Here is a 22,583-nt window from a genome sequence, read left to right on the forward strand (position 1 = left end):
AAAAAAAAATATGAAACACCCAGGGATCTCTCAAAAAGGCCTCTTCCCTTTCTTTTCTGGCAAGTCGTCTGAAAGTAAGAAAACAACAATAACAATGTGCTGCTGTTTTGTTTTCTGGTCAGCTGGCAATTCCACTGACAGCAGAGATCTGCGGTTGCGAGTGCTGTGTACATGGGGGTGGGGGTGGGGAGGGGGGGCTGAGTCAGAGAGAAATGATTCAACTGGCAACGCCCAGAGTTTATTAAAGGCTTGCTAAAAGGAAGTACATTCTCTGGGATGACAACCAAACCCTTTTCTGTCTGAAAGCTATATTGTAGTCCTCAACAAAATGTCAGAGTATGAAATTCCATTTGAAAGCTTGTAAAGGTCACCTGAAAGAGAACACACACTACACCCCTGCCTTCGCCCAAAATGAACCCCCTGTTTAGAGTCACAGACAGACACACCTGCAGGTTTCCAAAATGCCCAAATCCAGAGATTATTTCTCTTGTGAGTGTAACAACACACTGATCAGTCATAGAGTTGCCAACGATACAGAGACTCGTTGGGTAAGGGCAGCAAGTGGCCTGGTGTGGGAACACAGCCTTTTGCTCTATCGTAAATCTCGTGTAGTCAAAACACAGCCTTCATTTAACCTGGAGTACTTTGCCCAGTTTTGGGCACCACACCTGAAAGAAGATGTAGACAAACTGGAACAGGTTCAGAGGAAGGTTGGGAAGAAGGTCAGCGGTCAGGAAAACAAGGCCCATGAGGAAAAGGAGAAGAAAAAACTGGGCATGTTTGGCCTGGACAAGAAGGGGCTAAGTATAACATTTTAACCAGGGGTGGAATTCTAGCAGGAGCTCCTTTGCATATTAAGCCACACACCACTGATGTAGCCAATCCTCCAAGAGCTTACAAGGCTCTTTTTTGTAAGCTCTTGGAAGACTGGCTACATCAGGGGTGTGTGGCCTAATACGCAAAGGAGCTCCTGCTAGAATTCTACCCCTGGTTTTAACTCATGTCTTCACTGGGGCCAGACAATCCATGTTAGAGTTGCCAACCTTCCGGTGGGCCCAGGAGATCTGGAATTCCAGCTCATCTTCAGACTACTGGGAGCAGTTCCCTTGGGAAAAAAATGGCAGCTTCAGAAGGTGGACTCTATGGCACTAAACCCTTGCAGACTTTCCCCTGCTCTCTGATTCTGGCCCACTCAGGCACTGCCCCCAGATCTCTAGGAATTTCCCAAACCAGAATTAGTGACTCTAATCCATGTGCATTTCAAAGTTCACCAATAGGAAGCCTGTTTGTGAACAATTTAGGCCTGGTTGGGATTGGAACCATATCCCATGAGGAGGAGGAAAAAAAGAAGAAGGTGATGGTGATGATATTGGATTTATTTCCCACCCTCCACTCCGAATCTCAGAGTCTCAGAGAGGCTCACAATCTCCTTCATCTTCCTCCCCCACAACAGACACCCTGAGAGGTGGGTGGGATTGAGAGAGCTCTCACAGCAGCTGTCCTTTCAAAGACAACCTCTGCCAGGGCTATGACTGGCAGAGGTTGTCCTTGAAAAGGCAGCTGCTGTGAGAGCTCTCACAGCAAGGCCATTCCAGCAGGTGCAAGTGGAGGAGTGGGGAATCAAACCCGGTTCTTCCAGATAAGAGTCCGCACACTTAACCACTACACCAAACTGGAAGGGATAGGGTTGCCAGGTCTGACTCAAGAAATATCGGGGGACTTTGGGGGTGGAGCCAGGAGACTTTAGGGGTGGAGCCAGGAACAAGGTCAGATCTGGTCCTCGTAACAAATGAGTTTGGCACCCCTGGCTAAGCGTAATCTTCACACAGGCAAGACGCTGTGCGGCTCCAGATTGCTGCTGAGAGTGGTTCCCTGTGCTAATGAGCACTGCTCACACGCAGAGCTTAGAGGGAACACAAGCCGGCCTCCCATCCAAATACTGACCTGAGTCGACCCTGCTTAATGTACGAGAATCTGATGAGATCAAGGGAGCCTGGGCTATCCAGGTCAGGTCATTAATAATCTCTACGTCGCCCCTGGAAATCGAAAACTCTGAACTGAGAAACTCTGCAAAAGCAGAGAATTGCAGGAACAATAGCCGGGAGAAGAGAGCTCTACTATTGTTTTTGCTGAGATTGTCTGGCTTTCCCCCCTGTCTTCGCTGACGGCCACACCCAGTGACTCAGGCTTCATAACTGTCTAATGCATGGCATGAAACCAGATCTGCCAGTGGTCTCGTCTTGCTGGCAAAAGACAGCTGTCATCGTGGGGAAAACAGATAAACAAGGGATTGTCTCGAGCTAATCTCTGCCTTTAGCTTGGGCGTATAAGGTTAGGAGTTCATCCCGTCTCCACCCCACAGGTAATTTGAAGAAGCACGTTTCTCTTCTTTTGCACATCTTTTCTCATTGGAAACAAAACTGGAGGCTGGAAACAATAGACATTTTATTTGGATGTTTTTTTCCTGTTTGCTTCTGCATGAAGTCCTCTGTTGTTGTTGTTTTCAACATGGCCCATTTATTCTGGATCGGTGTAATTCATTCACTCAGAGATTTCAGGCGACGTTCTTCCCATCGCATTTTAGTGTTTTCCATGCTGTCCTCCCTCTTTTTTCAGAACAGATTTTTTTTTGATGCTATTTGTAATTTACAATGCAATCTGGGTACCAAACAATGTTCCCTCTAAGCTGCAGAGTCTTGTGAGCAAAAATTCTACTTGGTGAGCTCCTGGCATTCAAGTTGTGAGCTACTGCATAAATTAGTGTGCTCTGGGGTCATCCTTCCTGAGCTAAGACAAAAAGGTGTGAGCTGGAGGCTAAAAATCTGTGAGCTAGCTCACGCTAACTCAGCTTAGATCGACCACTGGTGCCAAAAGTGGGGTCAAGGCACTATGGAGGTTTTCAAGGCCATGCCCTTTAGCTGTGTTGCTCTTTCTCTTTGTTGAATTGAATTGCAGAGTAATTCATTCCTTTTGTGTCCTGATTTTGTAATCATTGCTATTACAGGGGGGAGGGGGCAACATTGTAACGAGCAACTGGTTTTGTGACAATGAGAAAAGTGCTAATGAAACTCCTATCCTAGAACAAAAGCAATTAATGGTTTGTTAATTAAGGGATAATTAATGAGATGCATCAGAAAGTGAACTAAGGAAATAAAACCGTGAAACAAATTGAAGGGAGAAGTGTAGCCTTTGCTGAATGGAAGATTTTCTTTTTGGCCTTATGCTCTGGAGAACATCCGGAGCACAACTCAGATGATTCTCTGCCCTTCTATGGATCATCGCTTACAATGCCCTGCATGTCAGAGGCCTTCAAAGTGCGGTGTGACCTGCAAGAGATCATCTGATGTAGTGGCTAGAGTGGAAGAGTAGGATTGTGGACGACGCTGTTTAAACTCCCACTAGAAGAACAAGAAGAAGAGAAAGCTCTTTTGAGAACAGCTCTGAGTGAGTTATGACTGACCCAAGATCACACCAGCAGCTGCATGTGGAGGAAGAGTTGGGAATCAAACCCGGCTCTCCCAAATTAGAGTCCGCGCTCCTAACTGCGACACCAAACTGGCTCTAAGGTCACGGTTGCCAGGTGATCTGGGTGGAAAGTTGCTGGGTGATCTTGGGCCTGCCACAAACTCTCAACTTGGCCTACCTCACAGGGCTGTTTTGAGAAAATAGAGGAGAGTAGAATGATGCTCCAATCACAGCTTTGAGTCTGACTTGGGTAGAAAAGCAGGATATAAATAAATAGATGAATGCATATGCATGCAAGCAAGACCTTATCTGACCAGAACAGGGTTGTAGTCCTCCACTTGGAGGGAAGCAGCAATTCTACTTGTGAATAAAGTAGGAGTCAAGGGCGCCTTTAAGACCAACAAAGTTTTATTCCGAATGTAAGCTTTCGTGTGCATGCGCGCTTCTTCAGACAAGGAATCAGGTACAATGAGCAGAGCTACATATAGCTGGTGTGCTATGGTTTAGAATGCTAAATGGTACACATTTAAAATCCAATGACAGAATAGCAAAATTAACAAATTGAGCAAACCTTTGATCTGGGTAGCATTAGCATGTCAAAATGTGAGAATGTCTGCTAATCACTCTATTGTTTATAAGCCTGGGCCAAAATGAGGGCGTTTCTTTCTCAGAAGTTTTTCCCATCCAACTAATTTACCTTTTAACATGTAACATATATATAGTTTTGCCAACAGAAGAAAAATACATTAAAATATAGTGGAAGATGGGTTTAGTATATGTAATGAAATAAACAGCCAGTATTCCTTATCTGAGTATGTCAATACAGCTAAAAGAGAAATACCGTATTTTTCGGACCATAAGACGCACTTCCCCCCAAAAAAAAAGTGTGTGGGGGGGAAGTGTGTGCGTCTTATGCAGCGAAGGTACGTACCTTCCGGGAGGGGGGCGATTCGAAGAAGAAGAAGAATTGCAGATTTATATCCCGCCCTTCTCCCTGAATCAGAGACTCAGAGCGGCTTACAATCTCCTATGTCTTCTCCCCTCACAACAGACACCCTGTGAGGTGGGTGGGGCTGGAGAGGGCTCTCACAGCAGCTGCCCTTTCAAGGACAACCTCTGCCAGAGCTATGGCTGACCCAAGGCCATTCCAGCAGCTGCAAGTGGAGGAGTGGGGAATCGAACCTGGTTCGACCAGATAAGAGTCCGCACACTTAACCACTACACCAAACTGGCTCTCTGCGACAGCTTCGCTGCCTCTGCCTCCGATCCAGCGCTTCCCCCGCGCCTCCCTGCTTGGCTCCATCTTCTTGCAGCAAGCGCTGGGATCGCTCCACGTGGCCCCACTGCAAACCCAGCGCTTCGCGAGTGCCGGCTGCAGAGGGGGCAGCGTGCTTCCTCCTTGCCTGTGTGCCTGGCTCCACCTCTGATGCTTAAAGCAAGCGCTGGGATCGCTCCCTCCGCCCTCCGATCCCAGCGCTTGCTTTAAGCATCAGAGGTGGAGCCAGGCAGACAGACAAGGAGGAAGCACGCTGCCCTCTCCACAGCCGGTGCTTGCGAAGCGCTGGGTTTGCGGAGGGGGCGGGTGCTTCCTCCTTGCCTGTGTGCCTGGCTTCATCTGTGATGCTTAAAGCAAGCGCTGGGATCGAAGGGCGGAGGGAGCGATCCCAGCGCTTGCTTTAAGCATCAGAGGTGGAGCCAGGCACACAAGCAAGGAGGAAGCAAACTGCCCCCTCTGCAGCCGGCGCTCGCGAAGTGCTGGGTTTGTGGTAGGGCCACATGGAGCGATCCCAGCGCTTGCTGCAAGAAGATGGAGCCAGGCAGGGAGGCGCGGGGGAAGCGCCGGATCGGAGGCAGAGGCAGCGGATCGCCCCCCAGGAAGAAGGTGCGTCCTATCGTCCGGAGCGCCTTATGGTGCAAAAAATATGGTACATTGGATAGCGATGTTATTGTCCACCTAACTTACTTTTTAACATGTAAACATCATTCAAGTTTACCATTAGAAAAAAAAAGAATACAATAAAATGTAGTGAGAATATACTTAACCCATTTTCACTATATTCTTTTAGTCTCACGTTTTGACATGGTTACCGTTTCACCGGTTTCTCACGCTCATGCTACCCAGATCAAAGGTTTGCTCAATCTGTTCATTTTGCTATTCTGTCATTGGATTTTAAATCCGCACCATTTTGCACTCTAAACCACTCCCCGCCAGCTATATGTAGCTCTGCTCACTGTACTTGATTCCTCATCTGAAGAGTGCTCTTAGAGAACGCAAAAGCTTACATTCTGAATAAAACTTGGTTGGTCTTAAAGGTGATACTTGACTCCTACTTTGTTCTAGTGCTTCAGACCAACACGGCTGCTTACCTGGATATCTGCTTGTGAATGACTGCTGTAGCACAGCCATGCTGCATCATCCCGGGTGTCAGCCCATGTGAATAGTTCCTAGCGAAAGCTGCAAGGATGACCGGCACCACTTTTGCATCTGCCATAAGGCGGGGAGGGGGGGCAGGCCAATGATGAATGACTCAGCGAAAGGGAACAGGCCCTGTCAAGAGCATCAGACACCGAGTCCAAGCTGCAATGCAGTCCACTTGGCGTTAACCGGGGGAAGCCAAAGGCATCTAGCTCGGTGCAGGCTTAATGGGAAGGCACATTAAGCAGAGGAGATGCCATCTGCTGCAGTGGCTGTCGCAAAACTAGCTGCATGCTCTCTCTCTCTCTCTGCAATGACTCAGCAGTATTGCTGCTGGTGTGCATAGTCCACTGGAACTTTGAAGCATACTCATGAGAGCCTATCAATGCAGTGCAAAGCTGGTTGTGGATTCACCACTGAGTGTGCCAAGTCTGAAAATGTTTCTAGGCAAGCTGTGGGTGTCTCCCTCCCTCCCTTTGGCTAACAGCTCGAGGAGAGGGGAAACACTTGCATCCCATTGATTTTAAACAGGATCCATTTGCAATCCGACCTGAATGAATGGAGCTCTTCAAATCATTTCAGAGCAGGTGGGGAGCCCTACCCCCCACCACCACCCCTTTCGGTTCATTTTTCTTCTACTGAAGTCCAAACCGAGGATGTCATGTCCAGTGTTCCCTCTATGCTGAGTTAGCGTGAGCTAGCTCACAGACTTTTAGCCTCCAGCTCACACATTTTTGTCTTAGCTCAGGAAGGATGACCCCAGAGCACATTAATCAATGCAATAGCTCACAGCTTTAATGCCAGCAGTTCACAACTTTAATATCAGTAGTTCACAAAGTAGAATTTTTGCTCGCTAGACTCTGCAGCTTAGAGGGAACACTGGATGTCTCATCTCTGGGAATGGGATGGAGTGACAAGGAAGTTCAAAGTCCTGCATTCAAGACCACTTACAGAGAAGCAGTACACTGTAAAAACAGCGGCTTACATTCCCTGTAGTTTCCCCTCAGGCACAAGGATATTCCCTCAGAGGGCTTTTTTTTTGTAGCAGGAACTCCTTTGCCTATTAGGCCACACCCCTCTTACGTAGCTAGTGCTCCACGAGCTTACAGGATTCTTATTAGCTCTTGGAGGACTGGCAACATCAGGGGTGTGTGGCCTAATAGGCAAAGAAATTCCTGCTACAAAAAAAGCCCTGTCCACTCACAATTAGGATTGCCAGGTTTGGACATTCTTGGAGACAGGGGGTGGAGCCTGAGGAGGGTGGGGCTTGGGGGCAGGAGGGACCTCAGCAGGGTTAAATGGTCATACAGTCTACCCTCCAAAGCGGCCATTTTCTCCAAGGGAACTGCAGTCTGGAGATTATGCCAAGAGAACTCTGCCATGACCCAGGTTCAATTCCCAATCAGGGAAGCAACTGTTAGGGAATTTAGGAGTATAGGAACCTTTCCTAGGACTCTCATCCCACTTGGCTTGATAAAAACGGGGGTGGGGTTGAAACTGGCAGGAACCTCAAGATTTGAGAGAGAGAGAAAGGAAGAAGAAGAAGGGAGATTGGATTTATACCCCGCCCTTTACTAGCCAAAGGAATCTCAGAGTACTTTATAAATATCCTTTCCCTTCCCCTCCCCACAACAGATACCCTGTGAGGTAGGTGGGGCTGAGAGAGCTCTCCCAGAAGTGCTCTTGAGCAGAACAGCCCTGAGAGAACTTGTGGCTGACCCAAGGTCACATTAGCAGGTGTATGTGGAGGAGTGGGTGATCAAACCTGATTCTCCCAGATGAGTGCCCATGCACTTAACCACTACACCAAACTGGCTCCCTTCTGAGAGACCAGTTCCAAAGTATCCATGATGTATTGAAAGAAAACCATATTGCACACATTTTCAAGCAAGAAGGAATTTCAGTATTCATCTTACAGAAAGGAAAAGAGAAACCAATACCTATTAACAAATAGTGCCCTTATTCATTTTGGGAGTGTTATCTATTTAGGAAAGCATTCTGGCTGCATTGGCAGAGGGCCCTTAGCATCTCAAACACTGGCGTTAAATACTCTTTAGATTAGCTGTCAATCAAGAAATCATATGGCCAGACCCCTTCCCTTTTCAGACCAAAAGACTCTGACCAGAGTCATTGGGTGTTTTTACACTGACAGTTTGTGACCCTCTATCTGCTATGTATGTGCCTTAAAGTATGTACTTCCTGCCAGCTCACTGGAGCCAGGAAAGCAGAGCTTGGGGACTGTATAACAATGGGTAGTGGGATCCAAATACCTGCCGCCCTGCACCAATCACAGACCCCTGCCTGTTTGAATGAACCAATGGCAGGCTAGCACGGGAGATTAGAGTTGTATATAGGTTTGGCCCACAGGCCCTTAGTCAGTCTTTGTTGGGAGCAGCCTTCACCAGGCTTTCCTTAATAAAGAGCTGTCCTCACTATGATCTCGTCTCTGCAATGCTTTGAACCCACTATATTATAGTGGCGACGACGGTGGGATCCTGGTAGGCGACGCAGCAACTGGCAACGCACCGTGCCTCGCAACAAGCTCCCGCTCCGCGCATCGCACCGCCATTGCTCACAAGGGTCGCCACGCCAGGACAGGAGATGAGTCAGAGCCAAGCTTCCGGCTCCGCCAGCACCAGGGAAACAACTTCTCCAGGGGCCAACCCTGACCAGGCCGCAGCGCCCGGCCCCCATGGGCAACTGCCGGAGTTCAACCCCAATCAACCTGAAAGATGGGACCGATGGGTGAAGCGACTCAACTTCTGGAGCCATGGATTTGGAGTCGCCAGCAAGCCTCGATGTTTCAGGCGGTAAAGGACATTTTGACTTCCAACAGCTTGCTGGCGCACTTTGACGAGCGGCTGCCAGTCATCTTGGCCTGCGATGCGTCACCATACGGGGTGGGGCGGTCTTAGCTCACGTGCTGCCGGACAGCCGCGAGGTCCCGGTGGCACACTATTCCCAAACCTTGCAAAAGCCGGAGCGCAACTACATGCTGATTGACAAGGAGGGTCTGGCTATTTCATGACTATTTGTATGGCTGGCCCTTCACTGCCGCTGCCTTCCATGGACCCAGATTCTGCCCCGGCTAACCAGATCATGTCGTTGGAGTCCCGAAAGGGACTCCAAATACCTGCTGCCCTACACCTATCACAGACACCTGCCTGTTTGAATGAACCAACAGCAGGTTAGCGCGGGAGATTAGAGTTGTGTATAGGTTTGGCCCACAGGCCGTTAGTCAGTCTTTGTTGGGAGCAGCCTTCACCATGCTTTCCTTAATAAAGAGCTGTCCTCACTATGATCTCGTCTCTGCAATGCTTTGAACCTACTAAATTATACTATCGTCGCATTGGAAACTCACCTTTTACATTACCTAATGTTCTCACAACTGTTTTGCATCGTTGCTGCCTGAAGCATCTACATTTGTTTCGGTGAGATGAGTTTTGGAGCTGCTTCTGCAACATTTTTCTCCACACTAGTTTTGATCTGGTCTTTTCTCTACAGGCATTTCAAACCTGTATTGTAGAAGTTTTCATGCATTTTAAAAGACTCCTCCAAAAGCCATCACAAGGTGCAGTAATTTGCATGAGAACTGACAGCACTTGAAAATTTTACATCTCATTGCTTGCCTCATCTAGTAATTTAAATTTGTATTGTTTTTGCAGTGTTGACATGATTTCCAAGCAATCGTATACATTTAACTAAGCACTGGTATTCCGGCTGCCCTCTGATCAGAGGCAGCCCCTTACCCCCAAATTGAAACGCTTAAATGTAAAAAGGAAATAATTAAAGTGGAACAGTGGCAGGCGATTTGAAGACTCTAAAACTCTGGATCAAACTCAATGTAAAAACACCCATGGCTACACAAGGTTACAAACACCCTCCCTGTCAGGGCAAGAGCTTGGAGCCACATGTCCTCATTTCTAGATATTTTGACTTTGAGACTGGAACTCAGAAAGGTAAACGGTTCTCTTAGAGCAGAGCGTCGGGCACACAGTGAGGCCTGAAGAACCTCCTGTAACACCTTATGGGACAGAACCAGAGAGGCCTAAGCAAATTCAGGCAGCTATACAGAACTGCCCCATCTTCTTGCTTATAATTCCACCACACTCATTGGAGGTTGGCAACGATAGCTCACAGAGCACAACTTTCTCTTCCCTCTCACAGCAGCCTGAAATGCCACATAAATTCTGTTTCTGGGGGTTCAGTGTCCCTCCAGAATAGTGAAAAAGAAGGAGGAGAAGAAAATGGAGGAGGAGGAGGAGGAGGAGAAGAGATTGGGTTTATACCCCACCCTTCACTACCCGGAGGAGTCTCAGAGCGGCTTACAATCTCCTCTCTCTTCCTCTCCCCATAAGAGACATCCTGTGAAGTAGGTGGAGCTGAGAGAGCTCTGACAGAAACTGCTTTTGAGCACAACAGTTTCTGACTGCGTTTTGACTGACTCAAAGTCACACCAGCAGCTGCATGTGGAGGAGTGGGGAATCAAACCCTGTTCTCCCAGACAAGAGTCCATGCACTTAACCACTACCCCCAACTTGCCATCTCTGGGTTGGGAGATTACTAGAATTTGGGGGGGTGGAACTTGGGGAGTGTGGGTTTTGGGGAGGGGAAGGACCTCAGTGAGGTACAAGGCCACCGAGTCCACCCTCCAAAGCTGCCATTTTCTCCAGGAGAGCTGATCTCTGTCATCTGGAGATGAGCGGTAATTCTGGAAGATATCCAGGTCGCACTGGAGGTTGGCAAACCTACCCAGGAAGAAGATTGCAGGTGTTATTCCTGGCTGCCATGGGAGGTGGAAGGCAGACAAGTTGTACTCCATGAAGCTGCCTTATAGTGCATCAGGCCCTCGGTCCATCAAAGTCAGTATTATCTACTCAGACTGGCAATGGCTCTCCAAGATCTCAAGCTGAGGTTTTTCATGCCTACTTCCCTGGATCCTTTTTAGTTGGAGATGCTGGGGATTGAACCTGGGACCTTCTGCTTACCAAGCAGATGCTCCACCACTGAGCCACCATCCCTCCCCAAAGACAGTAGGTATCTTTCTGTCTGTGGACAAACTCTGGGAGCTGAGTTGAAGTCATCTTCTTGTGCAAGATAACTAGACCCTTTCTGTTGCTTCTAGTAGCAACTCCATGTGTAGAACCAGTGAGATGGATACGCTTGCTGATACAGAAGACAGGGCCAGCTGGGGATCCTCCCGTTTCCCCTCACAATCCCTAATATGGTTGCCAACGTTCTGGTAGTACCTGGAGACCTCTCATTCATACAATTGATCTCCAGATGACCAAGCTCAGTTCCCTGGAAGAAAATGGCTTCTTTGGAGGGTGGACTCTAACGCATTAGACCCTGCTGACTTTCCTTCCCACCCCAAACCTCCCCAGATTCCAACCCCCAAATCTCCAGGTATTTTCCAACCTACAGATGACAACCCTAATCCCAAATCTTCAAGGGGGGATGTCTTTTGGGCACTCCATTATTCTCTATAGAGACCAGTTCCCATAGGATATAATGGAGAATTGATCTGCGGATATTTGGTGCTCAGGGTGTGTGTTTTGAGGCAGAGGTACCAAATTTGCAGCATAGCATCCAATGCCTCTTTGGACCAGGGGGTCTAATTCTATGAGCCCCAAAAGAAGGTGCCCCTAACCATTATTTCTAATAGAGGGAAGGCATTTAAAAAGGTGTGCAGTCATAGAATCATAGAGTTGGAAGGGACCTCCAGGGTCATCTAGTCCAACCCCCTGCACAATGCAGGAAACTCACAAATACCTCCCCCTAAATTCACAGGATCCTCATTGCAGTCAAATGGCCATCTAGCCTCTGTTGAAAAACTTCCAAGGAAGGAGAGCCCACCACCTCCCGAGGAAGCCTGTTCCACTGCGGAATTAATCTAACCGTCAGGAAGTTCTTCCTAATGTTGAGCCAGAAACTCTTTTGATTTAATTTCAACCCACTGGTTCTGGTCCTACCTTCTGGGGTCACAGAAAACAATTCCGCACCATCCTCTCTATGACAGCTCTTCAAGTACTTGAAGATGGTGATCCTATCACCTCTCAGCTGCCTCCTCTCCAGGCTAAACATGCCCAGCTCCTTCAGCCTTTCTTCATAGGACTTGGTCTCCAGACCCCTCACCATCTTCATCACCCTCCTCTGGACTCGTTCCAGCTTGTCTATATCCTTCTTAAAATGCGGTGCCCAAAACCGAACACTCCAAGTCCTTTTAAGTGTGATGGCCAAAAGTCCCTTTGGAGTTCAATTGTGCTCCTGGCTCCACCCCCCAAAAGTCCCCAAAGCTACTGGCTCCACCCCCAAAGTCTCCTGGCTCCACCCTCAAAGTCCCCAGATATTTCTTGAATTAGACCTCGCAACCCTATCTCCTTTAAATTCCCTAGCTGCAGTTTCGACATCACTTGCAAGTTGTCCGGGGGACATCTTTGTCCCAGAAAATGCCAATTCAAAAACCTTGGCAATGCAGTGCCCTTCAGCGTGGTTTGCAAAAACTGACTGTGGCAATTGCAATCCAAAAGCTGTTTCAACGCTGGGAAATCAGGAACTGTGGGAGAAGTACAGTGCCATCCTGAGCAGAGATCCACCCCATTGCCTTCCACTGACTTAGACAGTCACAACTGGAGCTGTCAAATCTGGCCTGGAAAATTCCTGGAGATTTTTTTTTTTGTGGGTGGGGGAGGTAGAGCCAGTGGAGAAAGGCATTTAGGGTGGGGGATCACTTATAATCTATGCCAGGGGTGTCAAACTCATTTGTTATGAGGGCCACATCTGACATAAATGAGGCCTTGCCAGGCCGAGCCATATGTGTACCCATTTATGACTAGGTAGCAGAGATAAAAAAAAAAAAACCTTTGTGTTTGTCTAAGAAAAACCACCCTTAAAACATGCTTAAAACATTAGCACTTGTTGGTCTTAAAGGTGCTTTCTTTGTATTTCTCCGATGGGTTCCAGAGAACTGGGCAAAGGAAGCTCTGTCTCTTTCCTTCCTTCCCCAGGGAACCAGGAGGAGGAGGAGCCTCAGCCAATAGAAGGAAGAGAGGCTTGACTCAGTAGCTCTGCTGTGCGATTGAGAGAGCCTGGCAAAGCAAGTTCTCCCTCCTTTCCCAAGAGAGACGCTTCATAGGCTTGCCAATCCCCAGGTCCCAGCGGGGGTTCTTCCGCTTTCCCAGGCTCCTTCCCGCCCCCGGTCAGCTGGCCGATGGGGGGAAGCCCTGCCCCCAGAGGACCATGTGACTTTCCCCCTCCGGAGGCCTCAGTCTCCGATTGGAAAGGCTTCCTCTTGGGATGGTGTGTCTGTGTTACTTTGAAGAAGTTGGCAGCAACTCGTGAGTAGAGAGGCCAATCTCTCACTTCAGAGTCGCCAGAAACGGGGGGGGGGGGAGGGAAACGTCTGCTGAGCACTTCATTATTCCTTATGTGGAGATCGATTCTCATAGGGCATAATAAGGAATTGTGATCTGGAGGTTTCAGGGGCTCTGGAGGAGCTGTTTTTTGAGGTAGAGGTGCCAAATTTTCAGTATAGTATCTACTGCCTCTCCCCAAAGTACCCCCCAAGTTTCAAAACGATTGGACCAGGGGGTCCAATTCTATGAGCCCCCAAAGAAGGTGCCCCTATCCTTCATTATTTCCTATGGAAGGAAGACATTTAAAAAGGTATGCTGTCCCTTTAAATGTGATGACCAGAACTCCCTTGGAGTTCAATTATGCTTGTCACACCCTTGTTCCTGGCTCCACCCCCAAAGTCCCCAGATATTTCTTGAATTGGACTTGGCAACCCTAGGGCCTGATAAGAGCCCTGAGCGCTGTACCATAGAGTTTGCCCTTTGAAGCTGCTGTTTCTGCAGGTGTAGGGGGACTAATATCTGTATTTTGAAGATCAGTCCTACGTGTGGGAGAACTCTAGGCTGGAAATCCTACTACCCACTTGCTCTCTGATTCCTCCCCCCTCCAACAAATGCCTGCACATCTGCTTCACACACACAACTTGGAGGGGGTATGTTTTCCTTGGTAATAGACAGTTCTGCCCTAAGAGGAAGTGAGAAAAAGGGGGAGGGGAGTGAGATTGACATCTTGTGTGACAGCCAGGGCTTTTCTGTGATCCTCACTGGTACTTGGACCTTTGGGGCTATAGGGTTGCCAACTCTGTTTGAAAATTCCTGGATACTTTGGGGGTGCAGCCTGGGGAGGGTGAGGTTTGTGGGGGGCCTTCATATGGTACAATGCCATAGAGTCCACCCTCCAAGGCAGCCATTTTCTCCAGGGGAACTGAGCTCTGTGGACTTGAGTCCATTTGTAATTCCAGGAGATCTCCAGCCACTGCCTGGAGACTGGTAACCCTGGGCTCTCCAGATCCTGAGGTGGGACTTGGTGGGAACTGATGCTGTCTTATATATGACTTCTGATGCCCTTTTTAACAACAGAACATGGGTGATAGGGTTAAAGGCAGATTCTGTGTTTCAAGACTCTGGAGGCAATTTGCACTTATGTTTATGATCTGAGCAAAGCGGGATAAGGGATGTGGAACAGTACAGCATACCCCAATTTGTCAGTAGTTGGAAGCTAAGCTGGGTCAGTTGTTGGGAGACCACCTGTCAAGCATGCTATTTCTAAATGCTGGTTTATCCATACCTCTCCTCTCCTCCCCCCTTCTCATTTCTCACTTCTCCTTCCCCCCCTGTGGGTGCATAATAAAACCTTCTCTCCTCAGGATGTGTAGAGTAACCTTGTACTAAACAGTGTAAAGTGCCTCTCCCCCAGATTCACACCCCCATACCTTATCACTAGTGTGAGAAATGGAGATGTGAGCATTCCTTAGTCATAAAGAGATAGTAGGAAGTATCCTTTGAACCTTCATCCCCATTTGCATCTTTATGTCATTCTTTTGAAGTTATCTGTAACCCTGCCTTTTGAACCAGCCTATAAGGCACTATGCGACTGTATATCCAGTCGCATAGTGTCAGTAGTTGGAAGCTAAGCTGGGTCAGCTGTTGGAAGGGAGACCACCTGTCAAGCATGCTATTTCTAAATGCTGGTTTATCCATACCTCTCCTCTTCTCCCTCCTTCTCATTTCTCACTTCTCCTTCCCCCCCTGTGGGTGCATAATAAAACCTTCTCTCCTCAGGATGTGTAGAGTAACCTTGTACTAAACAGTGTAAAGTGCCTCTCCCCCAGATTCACACCCCCATACCTTATCACTAGTGTGAGAAATGGAGATGTGAGCATTCCTTAGTCATAAAGAGATAGTAGGAAGTATCCTTTGAACCTTCATCCCCATTTGCATCTTTATGTCATTCTTTTGAAGTTATCTGTAACCCTGCCTTTTGAACCAGCCTATAAGGCACTATGCGACTGTATATCCAGTCGCATATTGTCAGTAGTTGGAAGCTAAGCTGGGTCAGCTGTTGGAAGGGAGACCACCTGTCAAGCATGCTATTTCTAAATGCTGGTTTATCCATACCTCTCCTCTCCTCCCCCCTTCTCATTTCTCACTTCTCCTTCCCCCCCTGTGGGTGCATAATAAAACCTTCTCTCCTCAGGATGTGTAGAGTAACCTTGTACTAAACAGTGTAAAGTGCCTCTCCCCCAGATTCACACCCCCATACCTTATCACTAGTGTGAGAAATGGAGATGTGAGCATTCCTTAGTCATAAAGAGATAGTAGGAAGTATCCTTTGAACCTTCATCCCCATTTGCATCTTTATGTCATTCTTTTGAAGTTATCTGTAACCCTGCCTTTTGAACCAGCCTATAAGGCACTATGCGACTGTATATCCAGTCGCATAGTGTCAGTAGTTGGAAGCTAAGCTGGGTCAGCTGTTGGAAGGGAGACCACCTGTCAAGCATGCTATTTCTAAATGCTGGTTTATCCATACCTCTCCTCTCCTCCCCCCTTCTCATTTCTCACTTCTCCTTCCCCCCCTGTGGGTGCATAATAAAACCTTCTCTCCTCAGGATGTGTAGAGTAACCTTGTACTAAACAGTGTAAAGTGCCTCTCCCCCAGATTCACACCCCCATACCTTATCACTAGTGTGAGAAATGGAGATGTGAGCATTCCTTAGTCATAAAGAGATAGTAGGAAGTATCCTTTGAACCTTCATCCCCATTTGCATCTTTATGTCATTCTTTTGAAGTTATCTGTAACCCTGCCTTCTGAACCAGCCTATAAGGCACTATGCGACTGTATATCCAGTCGCATAGTGTCAGTAGTTGGAAGCTAAGCTGGGTCAGCTGTTGGAAGGGAGACCACCTGTCAAGCATACTATTTCTAAATGCTGGTTTATCCATACCTCTCCTCTCCTCCCCCCTTCTCATTTCTCACTTCTCCTTCCCCCCCTGTGGGTGCATAATAAAACCTTCTCTCCTCAGGATGTGTAGAGTAACCTTGTACTAAACAGTGTAAAGTGCCTCTCCCCCGGATTCACACCCCCATACCTTATCACTAGTGTGAGAAATGGAGATGCGAGCATTCCTTAGTCATAAAGAGATAGTAGGAAGTATCCTTTGAACCTTCATCCCCATCTGCATCTTTATGTCATTCTTTTGAAGATATCTGTAACCCTGCCTTTTGAACTAGCCTATAAGACACTATGCAACTGTATATCCAGTATTACTTCCAATGTATCTGTCTTCGGAGCAAGTCACAGAGTTCCAATAAAACAAGGCTTTGATTTAAAACAAAAGCTTGATTATTTCAAAATATCGATGCTTGACACCACCGTGGAAGGCGCTGCAGAGGAAGGCAATGAGCAACCCCCTCCGCTTCTCACTTGTCTGTGTGATTTGATGATGTTAAAAGGGTTGCCAGCTCTGAGCACAGAAAATTCCTGCACATTTTGGGGGGCAGAGTCAGGGTGGGACTTGGAGATCTCCCAGGATGACAACTGTCCTCCAGACTACAGAAATCAGTTCCCCTTTGGAGGGCGGGCTCTATGGCATTACACCCTACAGAGGTCCCTCCTAGCCCCAAACCGCACATCCTCCTGGCTTTATCTACAAACTTCCAGGAATTTCTGAATCTGGAGCTGGCAACCTTAGGGCAGAACCTGGGGAAGGGGGAATCTGGAGAAGAGGGAGCTCAGTAGCCAGTTTAAAGTTTTGCAAGTGGTTCACAGCATGTGAAGGAAGGGAAGCTGCTGGGTCCCCTGATCGTAGCATTGGCTCTTCCTCTGCAAGGGTTGTCAGATCCACACACACACCCCCAACCAGTCACTGGCAGGTGATTGGGGGGGGGGGGCGGTAAGCAGGGCCGGCCCTGCCACTAGGCAAACTAGGGAATTGCCTAGGGCGCCGGCCTTCTGGGGGAGCCAAATTGGGTATCTTAGCTCCCGTCCTTTTGACCGTAGGATTAGCTGCCGATGGAGCCTGAACTAAGGACCAGCTTCTCCTCTATGCAGCCTGATTCCCTCCCACTTGTTCAGGAGCAAATCCCCCCTGGGGTCCAGAAAATGGCCTCCCTGTGTCCCGGCTGCAGCTTGAATATCTGCAGTGTCATCGGGCATCTCTCAAAAGCATAGGGGGAAGTGTCCAGATCTTATCCATGCAAGGTTCTTTCTGGCCACTGGAGGAGGGGGGAGGGGGTAGGGTTGCCAGCAGTGTTCCCCCTGAGCTGAGTTAGGGTGAGCTAGCTCACAGTTTTTTAGCCTCCGGCTCACACGTTTTTGTCTTAGCTCAGGAAGGATGACCCCAGAGCAGACTGATTTATGCAGCAGTTCCCAGCTTTCATGCCAGTAGCTCACAAAGTAGAATTTTTGCTCACAAGACTCCACAGCTTAGAGGAAGTATCGGTTGCCAGCCCCAGGTTGGGGAACTCCTGGAGATTTGGGGGTTGCAGTCCAGGAAGGACAGGGACCTCAGTGAGGTGTGTTACCATGCCATTGAGTTAAGGTTGCCAACTCTGGGTTGGGAAATTCCTGGAGATTTGGGCATGTAGCCTGGGGAGCATGCAGTTTGGGAGGCAAAAAACCTCCTTGTGATATAAAGCCGTAGGAAGGGTATAAGCATCCCAAGCTGCCATTTTCTCCAAGGGAACTGATCTCTGCCACCTGGTGATCAGGTAGAAGTCTGGGAGATCTCCAGAGAACCCTGCAAGAGCCCACCTTCCCGGGCATCCCTTCTCTCCGGGGGGACTGACCTCCATCGTCTGGCGATGAGCTGCAATTCCAGGGAATCCTCAGCTCCCACCTGGAGGCTACCATCTTTATGCAATGTACTTTTTTGCCACCGTTCCTGCCTCTAGGGAAGCCTAAGGTAGCCTCATGCCCTGCACAAGGTCACACAGCAAAACATGGCTTACTTCCTCTTGTATTACTACTTCAACAGCCCCTGAAGAAGACTTCTCTTACCTACGTACAGCACTCCTTCCTTGGTCTTTTCTGCAGCTTCGGTCACTCCCTGCTTGGTCTTTTCGGCTGCTGCCACCACCCCCTCTTTAGCGATGGAAAAGCCTTTCTTAAAGACATCCATGCCGGCTTGCTTGTGTCTGCGTTTTGGAGAAGTCACCTGCCGAGGGGCTTGGAGTCAGGACCTCTGAAGGGGGGTGACGGATGGATAGATGCTGCCACTTCCTTCTCTGCAGTCTGGACCACCGGCAACGAGGTCTCTCCGATTCCTCTGCTGGCTGCGAGCCGTTTCTGGCAGAGCGCACCGTCCCTGCCAGCTCTTATTGATGAGGTGCTTCGCCACGCAGCCAATGCGCTCAAGTGGCTGATGCTGAAATATTCATGCTATGGATTTGCCTGGTAAGGTTTTAAGAGGAGTGGAGGGAGGGGGAGAGAAAAGGGAGGGAGGGGGAGAGAAGGAGGATGGAGAAGTCAGCGAGACTTTTTGGAAAGCATCCAGAAGGTAGCCTGTATGAATGCACTGCAGTGCTCTCTCAAGGACGCTCCCTGGATGCTTTCAGACACAGAGAGGGAGATTTTTAGCTACCCGGCTCCAGGGAACTGAGATCGTTTAAAAAAAAAAAAGCTGAGATGTTGGAAGGCTGTGGTGCTGGTGGCAGCTGCGAATGGTAATGCCACAAAGGCCTGGAAGTGCCGCAAGCCGGCTGCTCTCCTTTTCTTGGCAACGATGAGGGAAACTCCTCTTTCAGAAGGCCACAGCTGCCAAACGGGCCTTCAGGCTTGAGCTTTGCAAAAGGAAGTGGTACCTGAGAAGATGGGGGGGACGCCAGGAGCCCCCAACACAGAGTGGGATGGGGAAGCCTGAAGACCCAGGAAGCCTGAAGACCCAGTGCTTCTCGTGGTCTCCATATGCACAGGTGGGAAATCACCTGAAGCTAGGGCTGCCGAGCCCCCGGGACAGGAAGGGGTTCTACTGCCCTGGAGGTTCCCAACCCACCAGCCCACATTGGGCCTGTGGGGGGAACCTCCTCTGACATCGCCGGCACAATGACATCACCTGCAAGTGATGTCATCGCGCCGGTGACATCGCGCGCCAGCCGCTCTAGGCATTTCTGGGGAAACTCTACAGTTTTCCTGGACACTCTAGCAATTTGGGAGGGAAAAGTCTATTGTACAATAGGTTGAGGGAGACTTGGCAATCCTACCTGAAGCCCATTGGTCATAGGCCACAACAGGGGAAGGCGTCAGCCTTTCAGGGCAATCGGTTGGCCTCTGCGTGAGACACGATGCCGGACTAGATGGACCACTATCTTCTCTGACCCAGCAGGGCTCTTCTTAGGTTCTTGTTGAGGAAACGCAGCCCTGAGCCACGGAAGAACAGCAGCAAGGTAGTCACTTTCTCAAAAAAAGAGATCAGGTTAGTCTGTGCTTTCCTGCTCAAAAAAAGCCCTGGTAAGAACTGAGAAGAACCTGCAGCTACATCTGACTGTTACACAGGGTGGGAGATGCCCAGACTCAGTTTGCATACTCATAAGAACATAAGAGAAGCCATGTTGGATCAGGCCAATGGCCCATCCAGTCCAACACTCTGCATCACACAGTGGCCAAAAAAAAACCAAGTGCCATCAGGAGGTCCATCAGTGGGGCCAGAACACTAGAAGCCCTCCCACTGTGCCCCTTTCACCAAGCACCAAGAATACAAAGCATCACTGCCCCAGACAGAGAGTTCCATCAATATGCTGTGGCTAATAGCCACTGGTGGACCTCTGCTCCATATAGCTATCCAATCCCCTCTTGAAGCTGTCTATGCTTGTAGCCACTGCCACCTCCTGTGGCAGTGAATTCCAGGTGTTAATCACCCATTGGGTGATTCCTTTTATCTGTTCTTTTTTATCTGTTCCTTTTATCTGTTCTAACCCAACTATTCAGCAATTTCATTGGATGTCCATGAGTTTTTGTATTGTGAGAAAGGGAGAAAAGTACTTCTTTCTCTACCTTCTCTATTCCATGCATATTCTTGTAAACTTCTATCATGTCACCCCTCAGTTGACGTTCTCCAAAACTCCGTCATCAGTGAATTGAAAGTTGTTGTAACAGAAACAATACTCAATGTTTTATACAAGGAACAGTTTCTCCAGTACCAGATGTCACTGCTGCTTTTATACGGACCGCAGAACATCCAGAAAAATGACTTGCTCTTGATAGTCCTTTCAATCCTAGGTGTATTTTTAGTGGTGAATGAAAAGCACATCGCACACGTTCGAAGACTGTTTTTCCTGTTCAGCTGCTCCAGAGGCGAGGAAGAATAAATATTCCTCTTGTGCGTGGCATGGAAGACGGGGCCTTCAAGACGCCTGGTTTGTGATCCCAGAGCCTTGCACCCAGCTAAAATTAAGCACCCAAAGGAAGTCTTTTGTTCAGGCTGTGAAAGCCGTTTGGCCTTTAGAACTACTGGAGGAGAAGGTATTATGTTTCCCTGGAGGGAGACCAACAGTAGTGAAAAGGAGATTGCATTTCATATTGCTGTTCAGCTACAGAGAACAGAAGTACCAGGAGAGTACAGGAAAACGGACTAGCAGAGATTGCAAGATATTTGATACAAGGTGCAACTGTAATGACGTTTGTACTCCATATTTCAAGGCTGGATGTCAGTGTCAGGCAACAGATTCTGGGGCTGAGCTCCAGCTGAAAAACATGGCCACCTATGATGTCCTTTGGGGAAATATCCAGTGATCCCACATTCAGCTGCAGAACAAACAGGAAGGTCCCTATCTTGGCAGTGTTTAGAGAGCTTGTTTCTGGTTTTGACCTACAAAGGGCTGGTTTTAACCTACAAAGTGGTCTGGGACAGGGTTTAATCTGATGGAAATTGCCAATGATGGAAGCGAGAGCAATTTTCAAGGATCCTTCTTCCCTTGGTAGAGCTTCCGTTTCCCTCTCATGCTGTTCCTGGGGAGGCTCCCATGTCTGCTACAAGTAGTATTTCAGGAAGCATTTTAGGCTAGAGGAAGATGACCAGAATTCTTTTTGTTAGTGAGTTCGCACCCATGATATTCAAGGGTGGTGGTGGAAAATGCCGAGTCACCCCACGGGATTTTCAAGGCGAGAGACAAGCAGGGAAGGTTTGCCACAGTGCCTGCCCCCTGGGTAGTGTGATCCTCGTTCTTCCTTGCTGGTCTCCCATCCAAATATTAACCAGGGCTGATCCTGCTTAGCTTCTGAGATCCGAAGCTCCATCTTCTATGGATCTGGCCTGGGCCTTCCTGGTCCCCCTACTTAATCTGCTGGATGTCTGAGCTCTTTGTAGGAAAACTACCTCTTGGTGTCCCCATGGAAGAGGAGAAGAGTTGGATTTATACCCCATCCTTCACTTGGAGTCACAGAGCGCTGTATAATCTCCTTACCTTCCTGTGAGGTAGGTGAGGTACAACCTGTTAGGTGGGGCCAGGCCTGTAGATAAACAGGGGACCATGGGGCCTGGTCTCCTTACGGTTTTGGGGAGCCCCTCACCCCCCGCTCCCAGGGCTACCCCTCTGCCTCCTGCATGTTTTAAATAATGTAGGAGGGGCCACCAGGAGCAGCTGCTGCCCCTCCCCTGCCATTTAAAGGGCCCACCAATCAACTGAGCAGTGAGCTCTTTAAATCATGTGAGAGAGGCAGCAAGAGCACCCGCCAACCTCCCATGCGGTTTAAAGGGCCTGCCAATCAGCAGGTCCTTTAAACTGCACAGGAGGGGCAGCGGCTGCTTCTGCATGCCCCTCCTGTGCAATTTAAATCATGAAGGAGGGGGAGGGAAGGGGCAGCCCCTAGCCTCTCCAGCTTCCTGCTTCACTCCAACAGCCCCCTCCCCCAATGGCCCTTAGGTACAGGGCTGAGTGAGGCTGAGAGAGTTCAGAGAGAACTATGATTGGCCCATGGTCACCCAGCTGGCTTCTTGTGGAAGAGTGGAGCATGAAACTCGGTTCTCCAGATTAGAGTTTGCCGTTCTTAACCAATACACCAAATTCATTACCTAAGACAGAGGGGTCATTACCAGAGAAAAGGCCTTTCCCATGATGCCCCCTCCTCTTCCTTGTGCCTATTCCATTTGCACGTTAAACGAACTCAAACACCAACCTACAAATGTGTGGAATCACTTGGAGGACATCATGAACCAAAGCTGCTGTTGAGCTCCTTCAGAATTCTCATTTTGCCTGAAGGGGAACCCCCGGGCCCTTTTTCTGGTAGGAGCTCCTCTGCATATTAGGCCACCCCCCACCCCCAATGTAGCCAATCCTTCTGGAGCACTAAGAGCCCTGTAAGCTCTTGGAGGATTGGCTGCATCAGGGGGGCGTGGCCTGATATGCAAAG

General features: G+C 48.8%; 1 protein-coding gene across 2 annotated transcripts in view; it reads right to left on the reverse strand.

Annotated features, from left to right (window-relative positions):
- SNCG (synuclein gamma) overlaps positions 1-18,391 on the reverse strand; it is a 49,213-nt gene extending 30,822 nt beyond the window's left edge. For both annotated transcript variants that reach the window (XM_060240798.1, XM_060240797.1), the window contains exon 1: positions 18,237-18,391. In XM_060240798.1, the coding sequence (XP_060096781.1) occupies positions 18,237-18,357 (121 nt within the window). In that variant the 5' untranslated portion in view covers positions 18,358-18,391. The remainder of the gene's footprint in view (positions 1-18,236) is intronic.
- Between the last annotated feature and the right edge of the window lie 4,192 nt (positions 18,392-22,583).

This window comes from Heteronotia binoei, chromosome 6 (genome assembly GCF_032191835.1).
Source record: "Heteronotia binoei isolate CCM8104 ecotype False Entrance Well chromosome 6, APGP_CSIRO_Hbin_v1, whole genome shotgun sequence".
Classification (NCBI taxonomy): domain Eukaryota; kingdom Metazoa; phylum Chordata; class Lepidosauria; order Squamata; family Gekkonidae; genus Heteronotia; species Heteronotia binoei.